General features: G+C 40.8%; 1 protein-coding gene across 1 annotated transcript in view; it reads right to left on the reverse strand.

Moving 5' to 3' along the window:
• Positions 1–11,363: 11,363 nt before the first annotated feature.
• Positions 11,364–15,909, reverse strand: part of ADSS2 (adenylosuccinate synthase 2) — a 34,182-nt gene continuing 29,636 nt past the window's right edge. The window contains exons 12-13 of the mRNA XM_033055381.1: positions 12,886–13,035; positions 11,364–12,143 (exon numbers count right to left, since the gene is read on the reverse strand). Coding sequence (XP_032911272.1) covers positions 12,091–12,143; positions 12,886–13,035 — 203 coding nt within the window. The 3' untranslated portion in view covers positions 11,364–12,090. The remainder of the gene's footprint in view (positions 12,144–12,885; positions 13,036–15,909) is intronic.

Genomic DNA, 15,909 nt, shown 5'->3' on the forward strand with positions numbered 1-15,909 from the left:
CTGAAACACTAAGAAAAGAGCTTAGGTTTCAGTTAGGAAACCAGAGGAATGTTGCTAGCACCAAGCAGGATATCCTTCCTGTGCTGACTTGACAAAGAGAAGCTTTATTTCACATGTGAGACATACAGGACAAATTAATGCAGCTGAATTATGAACCCCCACTGATGTCTGTCAACTTGAGTAGGCGTAGTCCTCAGCCTTTGTCACGTCAATCCTATTTATTAGCAGTGGAAGAGGGGATGTGCAAGACTCTTTGCAAGCTGAAGCTCAGCAGTTAATGCTTCTGGGCTTAGCTCGGTATTTGTGAGCCATACCTGAGGCACAGAGGATAACATGGCCCCTCCAGGAGCAGCCGCATCTGGGGAGCAGAGCTGGGAAGTGATCCCAGCAGGGCACTGCCCTCTTCCTACCTCCGGGGAGCGCAGGGAAGTCCATGCTGCGTCTCCAGGTATGGAAAACCACGTCCAAAGCCACATCCACTCTGACACTGCTCACGACCCTAAGCCAGCACAGCCCATCACCAAGTTCTGGTTACAGGCAGGAAGCAGGAGCCAGCAGCCACTGAGGTGAGCTGGAAAAGTGGGAAAACCCAAGTGCTTTGTACTCAAGTGAACCCACAAACACCCTCACCTTCTGGGTACCTCAGGAGGGAAAACTCTGTCACGCTGGGAAGTCCACAGCAGCTCCTGGGAAGTGACTCACGTAAGCCACAGGAGGCTGCAGCAGCAAGGGATGCTTTTTAAATACCACACAGACCTGCAGGAGCCGGATGGGGTGAGCCTGGCTTCCCAGCAGAGTAGCCAGAGGGAGCAGAGAGGACACGGGCGGGCAGAGGTGCTCCTGCCAGCCGGAGAGACGAAGCCATGAAAGTGCATGGTGAGAGACCAAGCGAAATTCAGCTCACCCAGGGCACTCAGCACTCGCACCACGGGCTGCTGCTCCTGCAGAATCAGGAGAAGCCAGGAGTCAGGAGAGGCTCTTCAAAGTGTTTCTCTGCCAGGAGGGTTTGCGGCGCTGGGCTCAGCACGACAGCCCGATGGGTTTGTAGCAGGACTCCCTGAAGCTCCCTGGCTCCTGAGGGAATTCCAGAGGTCACCAGGGCCAGGTGGGCTGTCAGCCGGGGAGCCTGTGCCTTGGGCCGTGCCCTGGGACCAGCTCCGCAGCCCCGGGAGCCGCACACGCCGTGCTGTTTGTGCTTGCGCTGTTTACACACACGAATTTAAAGCATCTCCCCCGGTTTCTCCGCAAATTGCTGCATTCAGATGAAGTGGCAGCTGCTGTAATTAAGACACAGTTAATTACATATTCCCTTAATTGCAATGATAGGATTTTGTCAATTTGGTAAATAAGAATTGTTAGGTTTCTTCCGGCAGGGCTCAGATGCGCTCCCTTTGTCTCCCGGCACGGGGCGAGCGCCGGCCCCGGGCACAGACGGAGCGCTCAGGTGCTGGCAGTGCCCGCGCTCAGCTCCGTCGGGGCTCCAGCACAGCTCCTCTAGCTACAGCTCCTCCATCACAGCTCCTCCAGCTCCAGCTCCTCCCTTGCAGAGGGCAGCAGCTGAAGGGAAATGCTGAGCCTGAGATCCAATGCAGGCGCGGTGTTGTTGGGGAAACTTCTGGGGCAGGGTGGGATAAGTTGGCAGGAGAGGTAAAATTTCTCAATTCTTTCTATTTCTTTGTTTAAGAAAGAAAAGGATAATGGAAATTAGGTGGATTCCTGAACTCTCCCACTCACCTGCTGCTGGGCACAGACCATGGCCGTCAGTACGAGCACTGTCACAACCTTTTAAATTCCAGCTCTGCTCCCAAGAATGACTACAAAAACCCCTCTGCCTATTTCTTCATTTATCGTGTCTATTTTCCTCCCTTATTGACTGAATTTGTGAATTGTTGTTCTCACTTGCCAAGTGCAGGGCCAGCTCGAGCACGTGCCCTCTGTCTCTGTCAGTTTCTGGCCTTAATACTGTGTGCAGCCCCACAGGCTGCTCTTCCTCAGACAAGACTCCGCCTGCACCAAGAATACGATGTTTATATAATTTTGTCTGAAAGGAGAAAACAAGAAGACAGAAGGGCTGAACCTGACCATCATCACCTGCTTCTGGATAAGAGCTGAACTGGGCTCCTGCAGGAACAGCCAGAGAGCCTGGAATAAGCAAAGCAGTCAGTGTGAAGAGACCCCATTCCATCCTGCTCTGGAGGCTGCTTGGTACAGATGAGATGTATGTCCCTTTTGGAATTTCTTTTTAATGATTCAGTACACAGAGCTGTCATCCATATTAATTAATGAATTGTGGTTGACTGAACAAGTATGTTCAGAGTGCTTTGCACAGAAAAAAAAAGTGGCACCAAAAAATCATCTAATACAGCCAATTATCTAAGATCACCCTAGACTTAATAGTTAGTTACAATTAGCTAGAAATTAATGAAAATATTGTTTATTTGCCTTCCAATTCTTCATCCAACAGGCAAACTCAACCCTTTCCCTCATGGGAAGCAGCAAGCACCACCTCTAGGTGAGCAAGGTTAACTGGTTTGGCACAAGGCTCAGCAACCACAAAGCAAAGATCACGATATTTTCTTGACAGCATTGGCAAGCTGCTGGTATCAGCTTAAATGGTGACATATTCAGACTTGCAGGATGTTTTCATAAGCCAGCAAAGGAATGTGGTTAGATGAAACTGCTTTGGAGTAGATGCAGAGTTGGTCAGGTAACAAACAAACAAAAAAATCACATCTAGAAAGTGGTTCACCTTCAAACAAGCAATTCAGTGAATGGGTACTGTTTTCATACAATTCAGATTTTTCATCAGTGAAGTCAGCAACAGTAAAAAGAGTGTCCTTAGTAAAAGTGCAGGTGATGCAAAGCTGAAAGGAACTAAAAGTACATTAGAAAACAGGGTAAGAGCTCAAAATGATTTTAACAAATTAGAGAAATGGTCTGAGAAAAATAGGCCACAATGCACTAGGGTTGTGGGCAAGTTTCTACGTGTAAGCAAAAAAAATATCAATACAGCAAATGTAAAGTGGACTGGAATATGAATCAGCAAAGCTATGACATTGAAAAGCTGGAAAACATCATACCACAATCCATAATTAGATTTCCTGATACAAGATACTTGACGTCATCCATCCCTTACACTCACATGCAAATATCAGTGAACAAACTGTGACCATTTTCAGGTCCCAAATCCCCAGGGATAGGAGAAAATAAACTCAACACACTGCCTTGGACATCTCTAAAAATGACCTCCAAGCAGAGCCTCAGAGAATTAATTAGCCTGAGGAAAAATTTGGGACACAGAAAATACCCAAAACAGTGCTGCAGGGAAAAAAGGGAATAACCTGTCCTCCCTATCCATAGCAAACAGACCACAGAACAGAAAAGCCTAAACTTGCTGAGGAGGAATCTAAATGGCTGGTAGCAGAAACTCTCCAAGGGTGAAACACTGGAGCAGATCAGCACAGAAGGCTATGAGGTCTCAGAGTAAGAGGTTAGATCTGTGTCACTAAAGGCAGAAATCCTCCTCCTATCTCAGAACCTCATGGTCTCTCCTGGCTCCAAGACTCTCTCTGAGAAGAAAGCAAAACCCTTCCTTCTTCCTTGCCCCACCTTGTTTTTCCAGAGGTCTCCCTATTCCAGTGCTGAGATGTAGGTCGTAGCTCATATGACAGAAGGGTGCATAAAAAATCCAGACTCAAATTACGCCTATGTTTCTAATTCCAGAAAGGTTAAAGAAAGCTTTATCTTCTGTCTACAGCAAGTATGATGCACTGGAGAGTATTTCCAATAAGACATCAGAAAAAAGTTTGCCCTTAAAGACCCAGCTCTGGGCTCCCTCCCATGACAGATCTTTTTCATTTTCTCACCCTTTGACTTGCTTCTTTAAACTTCACCAGTCAAGAGATGCTCATACACTCAGATCTGGGAGTAACTTGAGGAGAATGCAACCTGAGGACTGGCAGTACTACAGCCTAATTTACCAAAGTGCAGCAGCACTCAGGATAGTGGCTCAGGTGTGCAGAGGCACAAGTTTCCAAGTGATTTGTTGACAGATCCTCTCTCCTGTCCAGCTCTTAGTCTCCCAAGACACCACTCCATTTTGTTGTGTGTATAGGTAACTGCAACCTACTGCTAGTAACCTGGCTCAAACAGCACTCCAAAATGCACTCACCAGACTGACACCTGTGGGACTGCTCCCCTTGCCCCTTGAAAACCAGTAAGGAAAGGAGGAACAATCACAAAGCCAGGCCTAGTGAGGCAGAGGGTCTTGCTCCCAGCAGCTTAGCAAGGCAAAGGGAGCCCAAGGTGACAGCACCTGTGATTGTACCTGCAAGATTTGCCTTTCCTGAGCTTCATTCCATAGTTTATCTAAGTCTGTAACCTCACTGCTTGGACTAGGAAAGGTAAGATCACACTGCAGCCCCAGTCTTTGCCCAGTCTGTAAGTAGAAATACCACTTAGTTTAAAAACTTTACTGGTATGGCTTTCCTTGCTTCTCAAAAGCAGTACAGACTTCCTCCTGGAAAAATAATTCCTTTACAACATGTTAAGTTCAAGAAAGTTCAAAACCAAGATTAAGTTATTTTTTAGTGGATTATTATTATTTAGCACAACAAGTATATTACAGATGGTCCTACAATTTTAATTGTATGGCTGTGGCATTTGGATGTACTGCTTCCCCTTGACTGCACATGCTCCCTGCAGGTCCCTGTTTAACCTCTGCCTTAGGCTCCTCTCCTCCTGATGGGGCTGTCTGTTAAGACTGGAGTCACTCTTGCTCACAGCATGATAAGGTTTTTTAATACAGCAGGTTTGAAAAGCTTCTGAGAGTTGTAACTAAAGTTTTATGTACAAAGTTACGAGAAAGATGCAACCCAAGCATTCCAATGGCAAATTTTAAAACTATTTCTGGGTGTATATCCAGGGTGAAAGATAAATTCTGAAACAAGGATCCTTGAATTGTACACAAGGAGACAGGCAAGCAACCCAAAGTTTGGAAGAAACCTTGTAGATTCTGTAGTAGACACAATCACTACTGGCATTCTCTCAGGTAGCTGGGCAGACAACCTGAATACATGATTCCTGCTGGAGGAAGGAAGATGCAACCTCCCCCTCTTCCCAAAGATGGGGGATGAGGAACGCTTCCCGCTGAAGCCACGCCAGGGTAAAACTGGAGAAGAATCACCCCCGGGGACGAGCTGGGGAGAGGAGAGGAATCTCTGTTGGTGCTGCTGACTATGATGAGGACAACAGTTGTGCAGAACTGGCTGACAGGGATATGGAAATGTTGGTAAATATAACAGTGATTCTCAACAGCTCATATTGTGTGTGAGTGTTGGAGTTGTCACTTTTGTATGTTGTATAGCTACATTTTCCAAGATTGACTGAAATTATCTAAAGCATGAAAATACATTCTTTTGTAGACTGGGTTGGATAAGAAGTTTTTACATCGTGCTCTGCAACTAAGTGGATGATGCATTGGTCTTAGTTTCAGAAAAAAATTGAACTGTGGATGTGTTCAAGGAGTTTCTAAGATGGTTGTGTCATGATACTATTCAAAACAATACTCCTACTTAAGATCTCTGGTGAGAACCAATTTTAACATCAAACTCCTGGAGCTGCAATATTAATTCACACTCCAGTGAAGTAGTTGCCATGGAATAGCCAAAACATAATTCACTGACTTTGATGGGCAACAAAACATAGAAAACATCTACTTTGTTTTCCAAATACTGGTGAGTCAGTGTTTTACACACAGCAGCCAAATTTCACTCCTCAGGAGGTAGAATAAATTATTACTTAATTGTGACAAACAAGCAGACCATATCACACCATGGATATAATGAATCAGTCTGTGAAGAAATTCTACCTTGAGTCACAGAACAGTACATTTTTATCCTGAAATAAAACACTCTTAAATAAGTCAACTGATTCCTGCATTAGTTTCTACTCTAAGACTTGCCACTAATATTGTGCAACTCATTCTAGAAACTCACATAGTTCTGCAAAATTTAACCTTTTGTAGAAGCTTTACTATTACATGTAGATGCTGCTTCTTTTCTTCCTGGGGGATTCCTAAAAGGCATGCCATCCCACAGTGAATTTTGCTATCAGCATGGAGATTGATACATTTAAGCCACATAAGCAAATTATTTTAGATTCAGCAGCAGCTCCTTAACAAAAGCACAAGCAGAACACCCAAATATTTTGCACCAATGCTTGTAGGAATTTGGCATGTTATACTCTGCAAAAGAAACTAAAGCATTTTAACAGATCCTGCACCAATCTTGCCACCTGCTTCATAAACCACAGAGCACACAGTATGTGCACAGGTCAGGCTATCAGTTAGTTGTATAAAAAAAAATCCACTGAAGATTCTTAGCATTTCAGAGCTGTACTTTTTTGTTTTTTTTTTTTGGCGGGGGGGATGTCTGCTCAGCTTTTATTTCTTATATTAAAAAGAATGTATTCATCTGCATAAACTCACTAAACTCACATTTTTTCAACAGAGGCAAGATTTTGCCTTGTTATCAATGTCATCCCCTTATTCATTTGTAAGCTCTGTACCGGGACAAAAACATTTCTTTTCCATGACTGTTATACCAAAAAAAAAAAAAAGATCACCTTTGCACAGCTTGGGTGGGTTTCTTGCTCTCTAGTCTGCTGCTTGTACCTTCATTTCACTATCCTCTATCTGCTTGCTACATCAGCTCAGCTGTTCATCCTGGAAAGGATGTCTGGATTCTGTCATGGGCAGCTAGGACGGCTCCACAAGTCACATGCATCCAGAGGAGCTCCAGGGTAAGTCTGCACATCAAAGTAAACCAATGAGCTCTGTGGAATAAGCCTTCCCCCTTTTATGCCTATTCTGGTCAGCACTGCAATAACTTCTAGAGATTTTTTTAATGACTTTGATCTACAAAAGGAAAAAGAGAACCCAGGCAGAAGAAACCAAAGCTACACTCAAAAGTTTTTTGCCATACCAGGAGTGGCCTGGATTTATCATATATTTCAGAATCTAGAATGGAAATTGCTGTTAAAAAAACTGGATTTTTTTTCTCCCCTATGAAAATTTGTTGTATTGCATGTTGACTTAAAAGTGTTTGATGAAAAAAAAGAAGTAAAATATTGTAGACTATTTATATTGGGTAGTCAAGGCTTTGAAAATTCTATTGCTACTGAACTATTGCAGTTAGTTGCTTGACTACAAGAGGCAGAACCCTTATTGGGCTAATTACAAGTCAGATGGAGCCAATTGAACAATACTGAATTATTAAGGTCTTACTGTACATTCTCAGGCTGCTAATATCTATTAGATTACAGCTGCATTACACTGAGTGCTCATTTCAGCAGGAGATTAGAAAGTACATTTATAATGCTGGCTACCCTTTGGGTGGATCATGGTATTTACATACCATATGTCAGCATGAGATTACAGAATGATTTCTGGTTTTTGCCCAGGCATTTCAGTAAACTGCAACTGGCTCTGGTAAACTACAAAGCTGAAGTGCCATTCCATCCTGACTGACAATTCAGCTCTCAGGAAAACACCACTAGTGACTGGTACAGTCATACTTCCTTCATTCAAAGCAACAATTGACTTGCCCCTTCTCAACACAACTGAGTGATCCATGCTGGTTTTCCTGGCGAGGACACAGAAAATGAACTGGGGAGGTGTGCTTCACTATTAGCAAGCTAGTCCTAAATTGCATTCAGGGAAAAAAAGTAACTAGTCATCTCATGTTTTGGAAAAAAGAGCTGCCCCCAAAGCCATGCCAACTACCTGTAATAACCAGACCACCTTTTGTAATCACCAGACAAGAACTGTAAACCAAGGAACAAGACAAGGAAAACCATCTGTACTTGGGCAATTGTTATCTAAAAAGTCACTCAAATACACTATTGATAACTTCAGCAGCATACATCAAAAGAGCTAAAGAGTAAGTACCTGGATGCATGTACAAACAGCGAAAAAGTCTAATGGAGTATAATACATTGCATTGATACACTTGGCTAGTGGTTCCAAAGTGGCAGAGAAGGACAATGGGATTTAACAGTGTTACCTGTCTGAAGCTGAATGGAAGGTATTTGAATGTGTATCTATTGCAAGGTATTTTAAAGACGACATGTCAAATGAGTTGCTACACTCCAATCAACGCGTAAAATTTAAAGTCAATAATGCATCAGCTCTGTGTACACAGACATGCACAGCAGTCTACACATTACCCTCAGTATGTAAAGCTGTCAAACACCAAAAGTAAGTGTGGTTTTGGTTACTATACCACCAGGTTTGTTTAGTTTGACTGTTTCAGAGACTATGAAAAGTATGGGCAGGAGAAAAAAACTCACCTGATTGCATTGTCTCTTTCCTTCCCAGCTATTTTGCCCTTTACTTTTTTCTAAACTAGTCACACCTTTGATTATGTTTCAGTAAGAGAGCTGGCAGAAGGAAACTTAATCTTTTGTTAGAAAGTAGATTTCCAGGATGATGCCAGACAAAAGCACCATGGCATCAACATCATGTCTGCCCCTTCCTCTGAAGGTTTTGTCCATTAGCTGCATGTCAAAACCCAGTTACACGTGGAACAAATGGAAAGGCTAAGCAGCAGAAGTACCCCTCGTTTTCCCTTATTTAGTTAGTAAAGGAGGCTCACTAATCTGTAGGGACATAAGGGCTATTAAATGCTGTGGTACAGCACAGCCTGGGAGATTTAGCCTCATAAATATTTCAGTGGCAGCAAGAACAGAGTGAGATCAAAATACCTTGTCTGTCATCAGCCTTGTCTGGTCTAACAGGTATCCATGCCCTCTGTAAACATCCCATTAGAAGGAGGGGACACTTGGAGGAGAATCAATTTCAACTACTATCCTATGCTGCCATCCTCTCCCCTTACATGGCAGCAACTGAAGAGCCTTCAGAGAGAGAGCACAGAGGAAGGGCCCAAGAAATAGAAGCTTGTCAAAGTATGAAGGTTTTAATTTTTACCTTAGCTTACTATTAGCCTGTGACAGACAACAAAAAGCCTTTTACCAATGAGTGGGGCAATTCCTTTCTTGACTAATGAAGTAGGGGGGAGGCAGAATACAGAATTTTATCTAGAGCTAAAAAACCCTGTATGTCTTCAAAGCCATTTACCTTTGCCTCTGCTGGACACAGAGCTGAAGGTAAACTATTAGGCTGCTGTTCTCCACTTCCTTCTTGGTTGCAGTTGAACATGAAGCTTAAAAAAAATCCCTTTAACTTATAGTATTCCCACCACACTCAGGCTGGTGATAACATCCCATCTATTCCCCCATCTGTACAAGTGAAATAAGGGGGAGAAATGGTAGCACTGGAGGAGGGTGACATTTGGTAGGGTATAACTGTTTTGTGACACAAGGAAAACACGCACCAGTCCAAGAATTCACTCCAGGATAACTTGGGCAAAACTAGCATGCAGGAACAATATAAAACACTTTACATATGCCAAGTTTAACCACCTGAAATTGAAAATTCTTTGTTCCAGGTCATGGGAATAAATACACATCAACAGATCCTAGACCACATATATCCTGGACCAGTATTGGCAGGAGAATGTTTTCAACTTTCCAGGCCTGCCCTTGAATGGAAGAATGAAAGAAAAATTAGCTTAATTTAAAAAACAGCAAAAAGAGTATAAATCATTATTGCATCCAAGGCAATTCTGTTTTGTTTCTTAAAAAATACTGCACAAATATTTTGTATCATTTTAGGTTACTGCTGTATTGCTCAGAAATACTGCTGCACCTGGGAATATGAATTCCTCCACTGAAAAATAATGGTAGTTTGTACAGTAGGGTTACAACAGTGGAAAAACTGAAAACTTCAACATCAAGGTCTCTGCTTGGCATAAGTGAAACACAGCTCCATAGATGTATTTTATTTATTCACTGATTGTAAAAGGAAACATGTCCTCATTTAGTTATTTATTCACTTCTTGAACCAGCTGGACCCACAGTCTTTGGCTGGTAGTTTCACTGACAGCACAGATCACCTTGGTGCCTCCTACAGCTACAGGGCAACAAGAATACTTAGTAATTATTACCTATTGTTCACATTGCAACATCAATTCTCTCTACTGCCCAGAAAAAAGTAACTTTTTTCTCTCCTAAACAAACACTGGAATTTATGTTTCACACAGTTCTAGCCCTCCTTTTCTCCATCTGGGAACTAGGAAAATATTTTCAATTCAAGATGTCCTTTAGCTAGGGAGGGATGGTATGGATCTGTCCTGGACTGAAGGCTGACAGCAAAACTAGATCTTCGTCCTCTCCAGAAAAGAAAAAAAAAAAAAGAAAAGAAAAAAAAAAAGAAAAAAAAAAGAAAAAAAAAAAGACGTTGTTTGCTTTTTAATGCTGATGAGAATGATCTTTACATGCAATGCTCATAGAAAGGTTTCTCACTGTATTTGCCAATTTTCCAGCATTCTGTGGTATCCACTTCTTTCCTTATATTTCACAAGTAAAATACAGACCCCAGTAGCTGCTCTGTCATATGCAAGCAATTCAATAGAAAGTGCTCCTTAAAAATCAGTAATTTTATCCTTCAACCCTCCTGTCTCTCCTCTTAGGATAAGTAATTTTATTTTGTGTCAATTCAGAATAAAAAATTGTGTTAACCACTTCAGCAGCAGCACAGTCTAACAAATTATTCAATTTCAGGTGAGATGTGGTTACTCAAGACAAACAAAAAGGCCTCGTATCTTTTATTTTCCATTAGAAGTTTCTTATATTCATTCATATATTTTTACATGCAGCCAAAATCTACTAAACTAAATCTAAAACTGTTGCCCCACCCTGATACAAACTGGGATTTAGGGAAAAAAGTAAGTTTTATTCGAAGTGAAAAGGAAACACACAAATACCTTAGCACAGTGTATAAAAACAGTCATTCTCAGCAATCTGGAAAGGGAAAATGTAATTACTGGGTTGTTGCAAAAAGAAATAAGATTCTTTGGAATAGATAATATTAGTTATAAATTTAAATAGTTCTAGAACATTTCCACATTTCCCAACAATAATCCAAAATATTTCAGATGTCTTGAGGCAAACGCTTGTTATTTACCCCACACCCAAAGCAAATACATGGGAATACATTAAATGTTATTTCCAAAGCATCTCCAACTTTTAAATACAGAAGGGTCTGCACTTTGGCAATCCTCCAGAGAAGGATTTCAATTGACTCTGAAGAGAGGATTTAAAACAGCATCAAAATGTTAGATTTCTCACAAAATACAAATATAACCCCATTTAATTAGGGGAACAGTTTCAGATATGCGCCTTGGAAGCAGAGAAGCAGAGAGTTTTTTAAATGCTATGAAAAGAAAGAGTAACATTATAAAACATTTAACTCAAAATCAGAATGGTTCTTTAATAACTGCAAATGAAATTTTTACAATATCAGTTTTCTAACTTTGTGGGCACACTTCCTGGTAAACACTTGAGTATCCTCTGTGAGTTACAAAGAGTAAGTTTCCTGTGTTATACAGCTAAAAAAACCTGGACATTCATAACAACTTGGCATCACATCTTCTTTTAAAAAAGAGATCACACAATAATTTAGACAGCATTTATAGCATTATAAAATCAGACTCCCCCTCTTTAATCACTCACAAGAGCAGTCATTACGAATACAACAGCTTTAGGAATACAAATAATGAGGATGTAAAACTATCTGTGCAAAACTGCATTATTTTTACTGTCTAAAATTTCAGGGAAGTAACACCGCCAAAAGCAGAGAGAGGATAACAAAGACAGTCATGAAAGCAATGCTACCTTAGATTTTCAAACAGGAATTACATTATGAAGTAAATATTAGGTAAAGAAAAAAAATCTGATGGCACCTTGAACAACAATGACAAGTGTCCTGGTAATTGCAGTTGAACAGGAATTGATACAGGTTCATGTTAAGAGTCTCTTTCAGGAGTAGCAATTGATCTGGGGGTATCAACTCTAGCATTTCTTCCCATGCAAAAATCTATCTTTCCAACATCTTTGCTTTGCGGGCTACTAATGCATTTAAGAATGAGCAGTCTTTTGAGGAGTGTGCTTTCTTCCATGCATCTGAAATCTTTAAAACAGCTGGATCATTGATTCCCTGGATTTCCCTACTCCAATCCATTTAACTGCAGGAGAGAAAAGCAAACTTCTATTGTAAGTAATACAAAGCAAGAGTGGATTGTATCTTAAGATAAGATACAAACTCATCTTAAGCACCACATTTTGAAGAAAAACACAGCATATACTATTCACACATTAAGAAATGATGACTTTATCTATTGTTCTCAAAGAATACACTGATAACTTCAAAAAGCAGGTATTCTTGAAACTGCCATAATAAATTAATCACTTGTACAGATTATGAAATAAAAGACAGAAACTATCAGAAAAGTAAAAATTTGCATCATCTCCTGTCTCCCAGCTTTGGATGGAACCACAGGATCACCTTTATTACGGAGCATACAGAAATGCATCAGTTCAGGACCTCTTATTCTCATAAATAATTCATCATACTAATTAATAACCCATAGACCCACTGACTTTATGATGGTCATATTGTAGCAAAATTAAACCCTGATTATAACCAGTCTAAAAGACTTTTGAGCAAGTAATGAAAAAAAAAACTTAATTGAAGAACTATAGTAAAAGCCAAAGAAGGAATGCATATTAAAACTTCTGAAAATTTTGAGTTCAACAACTAAATAAAAAGTCATAATACCATCATCACCAGTGGCACCAGGTAGATCACAATAAGCACAGTTAGAAACTAGTTTTCAGTATTTTGTGTGTTCATTAATACAAAATACCAAACAGGTTTCACAAAGCAGGAATAACCCAGACAACACGAAGAAAATCTGTTCTACTTACCAGGAACACCCAACTCCATTTCTATAAAACGAACATAATTCTGTGCATTTACAGGCAGCTCATCAAACGTCCTGGCATTTGATATGTCTGTAACCCATCCTGGGAGTGTCTCATACTGAACCTCTACTTTGTTTAAGACTTCGTGGTTGGCTGAGAAGCAAAGAAACAAAAATTTTATGTCCATGGATGCTGTGTATTCTCTACTATGAAACACTAATGGTAAAGTTTTTATTCTTTCCTCACACAAAGAAGTTTGCTTGTAAGATAATCCAAGCACCGCAGCCGCTAAAGTGTCAAGGATTTTGTTAATATAAGCATAGGGGGAAAAAAAATACAGTAATTATCAGGACTCAGACTCTAGGAATTCCAGTGCTCAGTCACATGCATGTATTTGCTGAAACCACAATCTTTTCAGTTCAGAAAACAACTTTTCAGGAAAATAATTCCCAAAATGTTATTTTTTTTATTTTTTTCTGAATGAATGTTGAAAACCAAATCCATCTTCATGAGGGAATTGTGAAAGCAAAGTTAAGAACCAGCTTGTAAGTATCACACAACTAAAACATATTTTAAAATGGTACAGGAGTGTACCTTTACTGAACATAGCCAAAGATGCAGTTAAGACTTAACAGACTTCTGATGCCCACAGACCTTTTGCCCCAAAACTCTGCAATGAATTTATCAACCAGTGTGAAGTCCCACAGTAACTGTTCCCACTTCTTCTCAGAACAGAAGCAATATTTTGTCCTTCATTAAGTAACTTGCTACAATGTTGTCCTTTAACTATGAATCCTGTGATGATTTCTACTACTGAAAAACATGCTAGGCATACTGTTCCGGAACTGAATCACTCCAGTAATTATCTGAACATTAAATCTTGGAATAACACAGGGTAGCAAAACAAAAGGCTTAAGTCTGAAAATGATCAAAACACATTGATAAAAAAATGGGAAGAGTCAAGCATTCCTTCTTGCCTTCATGAAGAGGGCATAGTAATTAATGTTCTGTAGTAATCAATGTTATGTGTCTCAGTTCAAGTCACTCCTACCAGGACAGCTAGCCAGCCTGGAAAAAGGTTTGAGGTGCAAGGGGCACTGGAGAGGTGCAAATACAAAACCACATGCTGATCCCCTCCAGCATTTGTGTAGCCAACAAACTCAAGCCCAGCACATTAAACAATTTGTCCTAATGCAGGCAACAGCTCAGCAGCAGCAGTGCTGTAAGGACAGCCTTAATGGACTAGGTATTTTGAGAAAGGCTGGAAGAAGACTGCTCTGTTGTCCTCAAAGTCTCTAACAGCAAACAAATGTGCAAAATTTTGGAACAAGGTGTTCCTAGGTTAAGGAAATCCTGAACCAATACTAATGGCGATAAGAACAGACAGGCATATTAAGAATGTTTGGTTGTAGAAGCCAAGGATAAGCACTTTATTGTCAACAGTAACAACCAAGGTGCTGTCTGCTGTCCAGGTGATCTGTACAACACAACAGACACACTCAAAGTGCAAAACCACAAACTGATCTCCCAGCAGTGCAGATGGCTGCTAGCCTCCCTCTTTCTGAAGAGGGAAAACAAATGAACACCTCATCTTGGATGTCCACAGGCGTTTTTCCTTCGAAGCCTCTCTGATGAGGTTAGAGGGAGACAGATGAAAGTATTTGGTATTTAACAGTCCACAGACTACAATTTTCCATTAGCCTGTATTAGTTTAAGTCCTTATTTCCCCCTAAGAGAAGAAAAAGAAGGGATGCATTGTTTGATGTTTCAAATGATTCCTTAATTTTGTTCCAACAGGTGTGATATGATACATGGTAAAGACAAGCCACAAACCGAGCTCAGTGCAGCATCACAGCTAGTCACCATCCAGATTTCTCTCAGCTTTTCACTGAGGGGGTTTATCTTTTAGGGTTTCTAGAAAATTCCTCAACAGCTTAACTATAGAACAGACAGAACAAATGATATAATAATTTGAAGAATGATGTGACGCTACTTTCAACTCAGAAAAAAATCTCAGATTTGGGATCTTGGAACCTCGGTAAGAGAAAGATGCTCCAGCAATTTCCAGAAACTGAATATGAAAATAGTCACGTAGGTCAGACCAAAGGTGCATCCATAATAGTGTGCCAGCTCTTTAATCAACAGTGAATGCCCAGGGAAAAAGTGCAAGGAAAAAAACCAACCAAACAAGCATGAAAGTAAAGCTTGTCCAAAATAATCTCCCAATTTCCTAAGCATCTGTGTTTCCAAAGTCTCCTGAGCTAGAGGTTTTATCTCTTTGTGCTGAAATCAACTGATGACTGAACATGGACAGGAGGCATTAGAGAACTAGACCGTAGCTTTCACAGTCTTTTTAAACTGATTGTCTCCAAGCTAGCAGGAAGCTGTGTCTTCCATAAACTCCTGTCACTGGCCAGCAAAAGACTACAGCCTCAGTAACACCAACTGAAGCCAGCTGTAAACTTACAAGACAATTCAGGTTCTTGCTTAAGAGGCAATTATGAAATGCACACAGAAAGCTAAGCAAAAAAAGCCCTGAGTGACACTTGTATGATTCGCTGATCCAGGTGGAAAAAGGAACAATATCTGAAACATGGTACACGCTTTTCCTAAGATGGAGGGTACAGTGTCTAATTTAGAGACAGTCATTTCACAAGAAGGGTAAATCATGAACATCTCCAAGAGAGTGGGAGGGTAGGAAGGGGAGAGAGAAAGAAAAAGCCTGCCAGGGAGAGCTTCCAGCCTAGTTTTCTTCTAAATTAAATTCAAATGTCAGTGGCATGTTTGAAAAAAAAATTATACAAGCACACAGCATGCAGAAATGTAGACATCAGAAATAGTCTAATGGTCTGCAAAACACAAAGTGAGAATAAAGTTACCTTTTGTTTTTTATGCCAGAGGCAGGGGTAACCTGCAGCATGTGTGCTGAAAATGCTGCCAAATGTTGAGGAGTATAGCAAAGACAGGTGTGGAACACAGAGGCACTGTGAGAGACAGCATCTTCCAGCTTACCAGAAGTTCAGCTCA

Source organism: Catharus ustulatus, chromosome 3, assembly GCF_009819885.2.
Source record: "Catharus ustulatus isolate bCatUst1 chromosome 3, bCatUst1.pri.v2, whole genome shotgun sequence".
Classification (NCBI taxonomy): domain Eukaryota; kingdom Metazoa; phylum Chordata; class Aves; order Passeriformes; family Turdidae; genus Catharus; species Catharus ustulatus.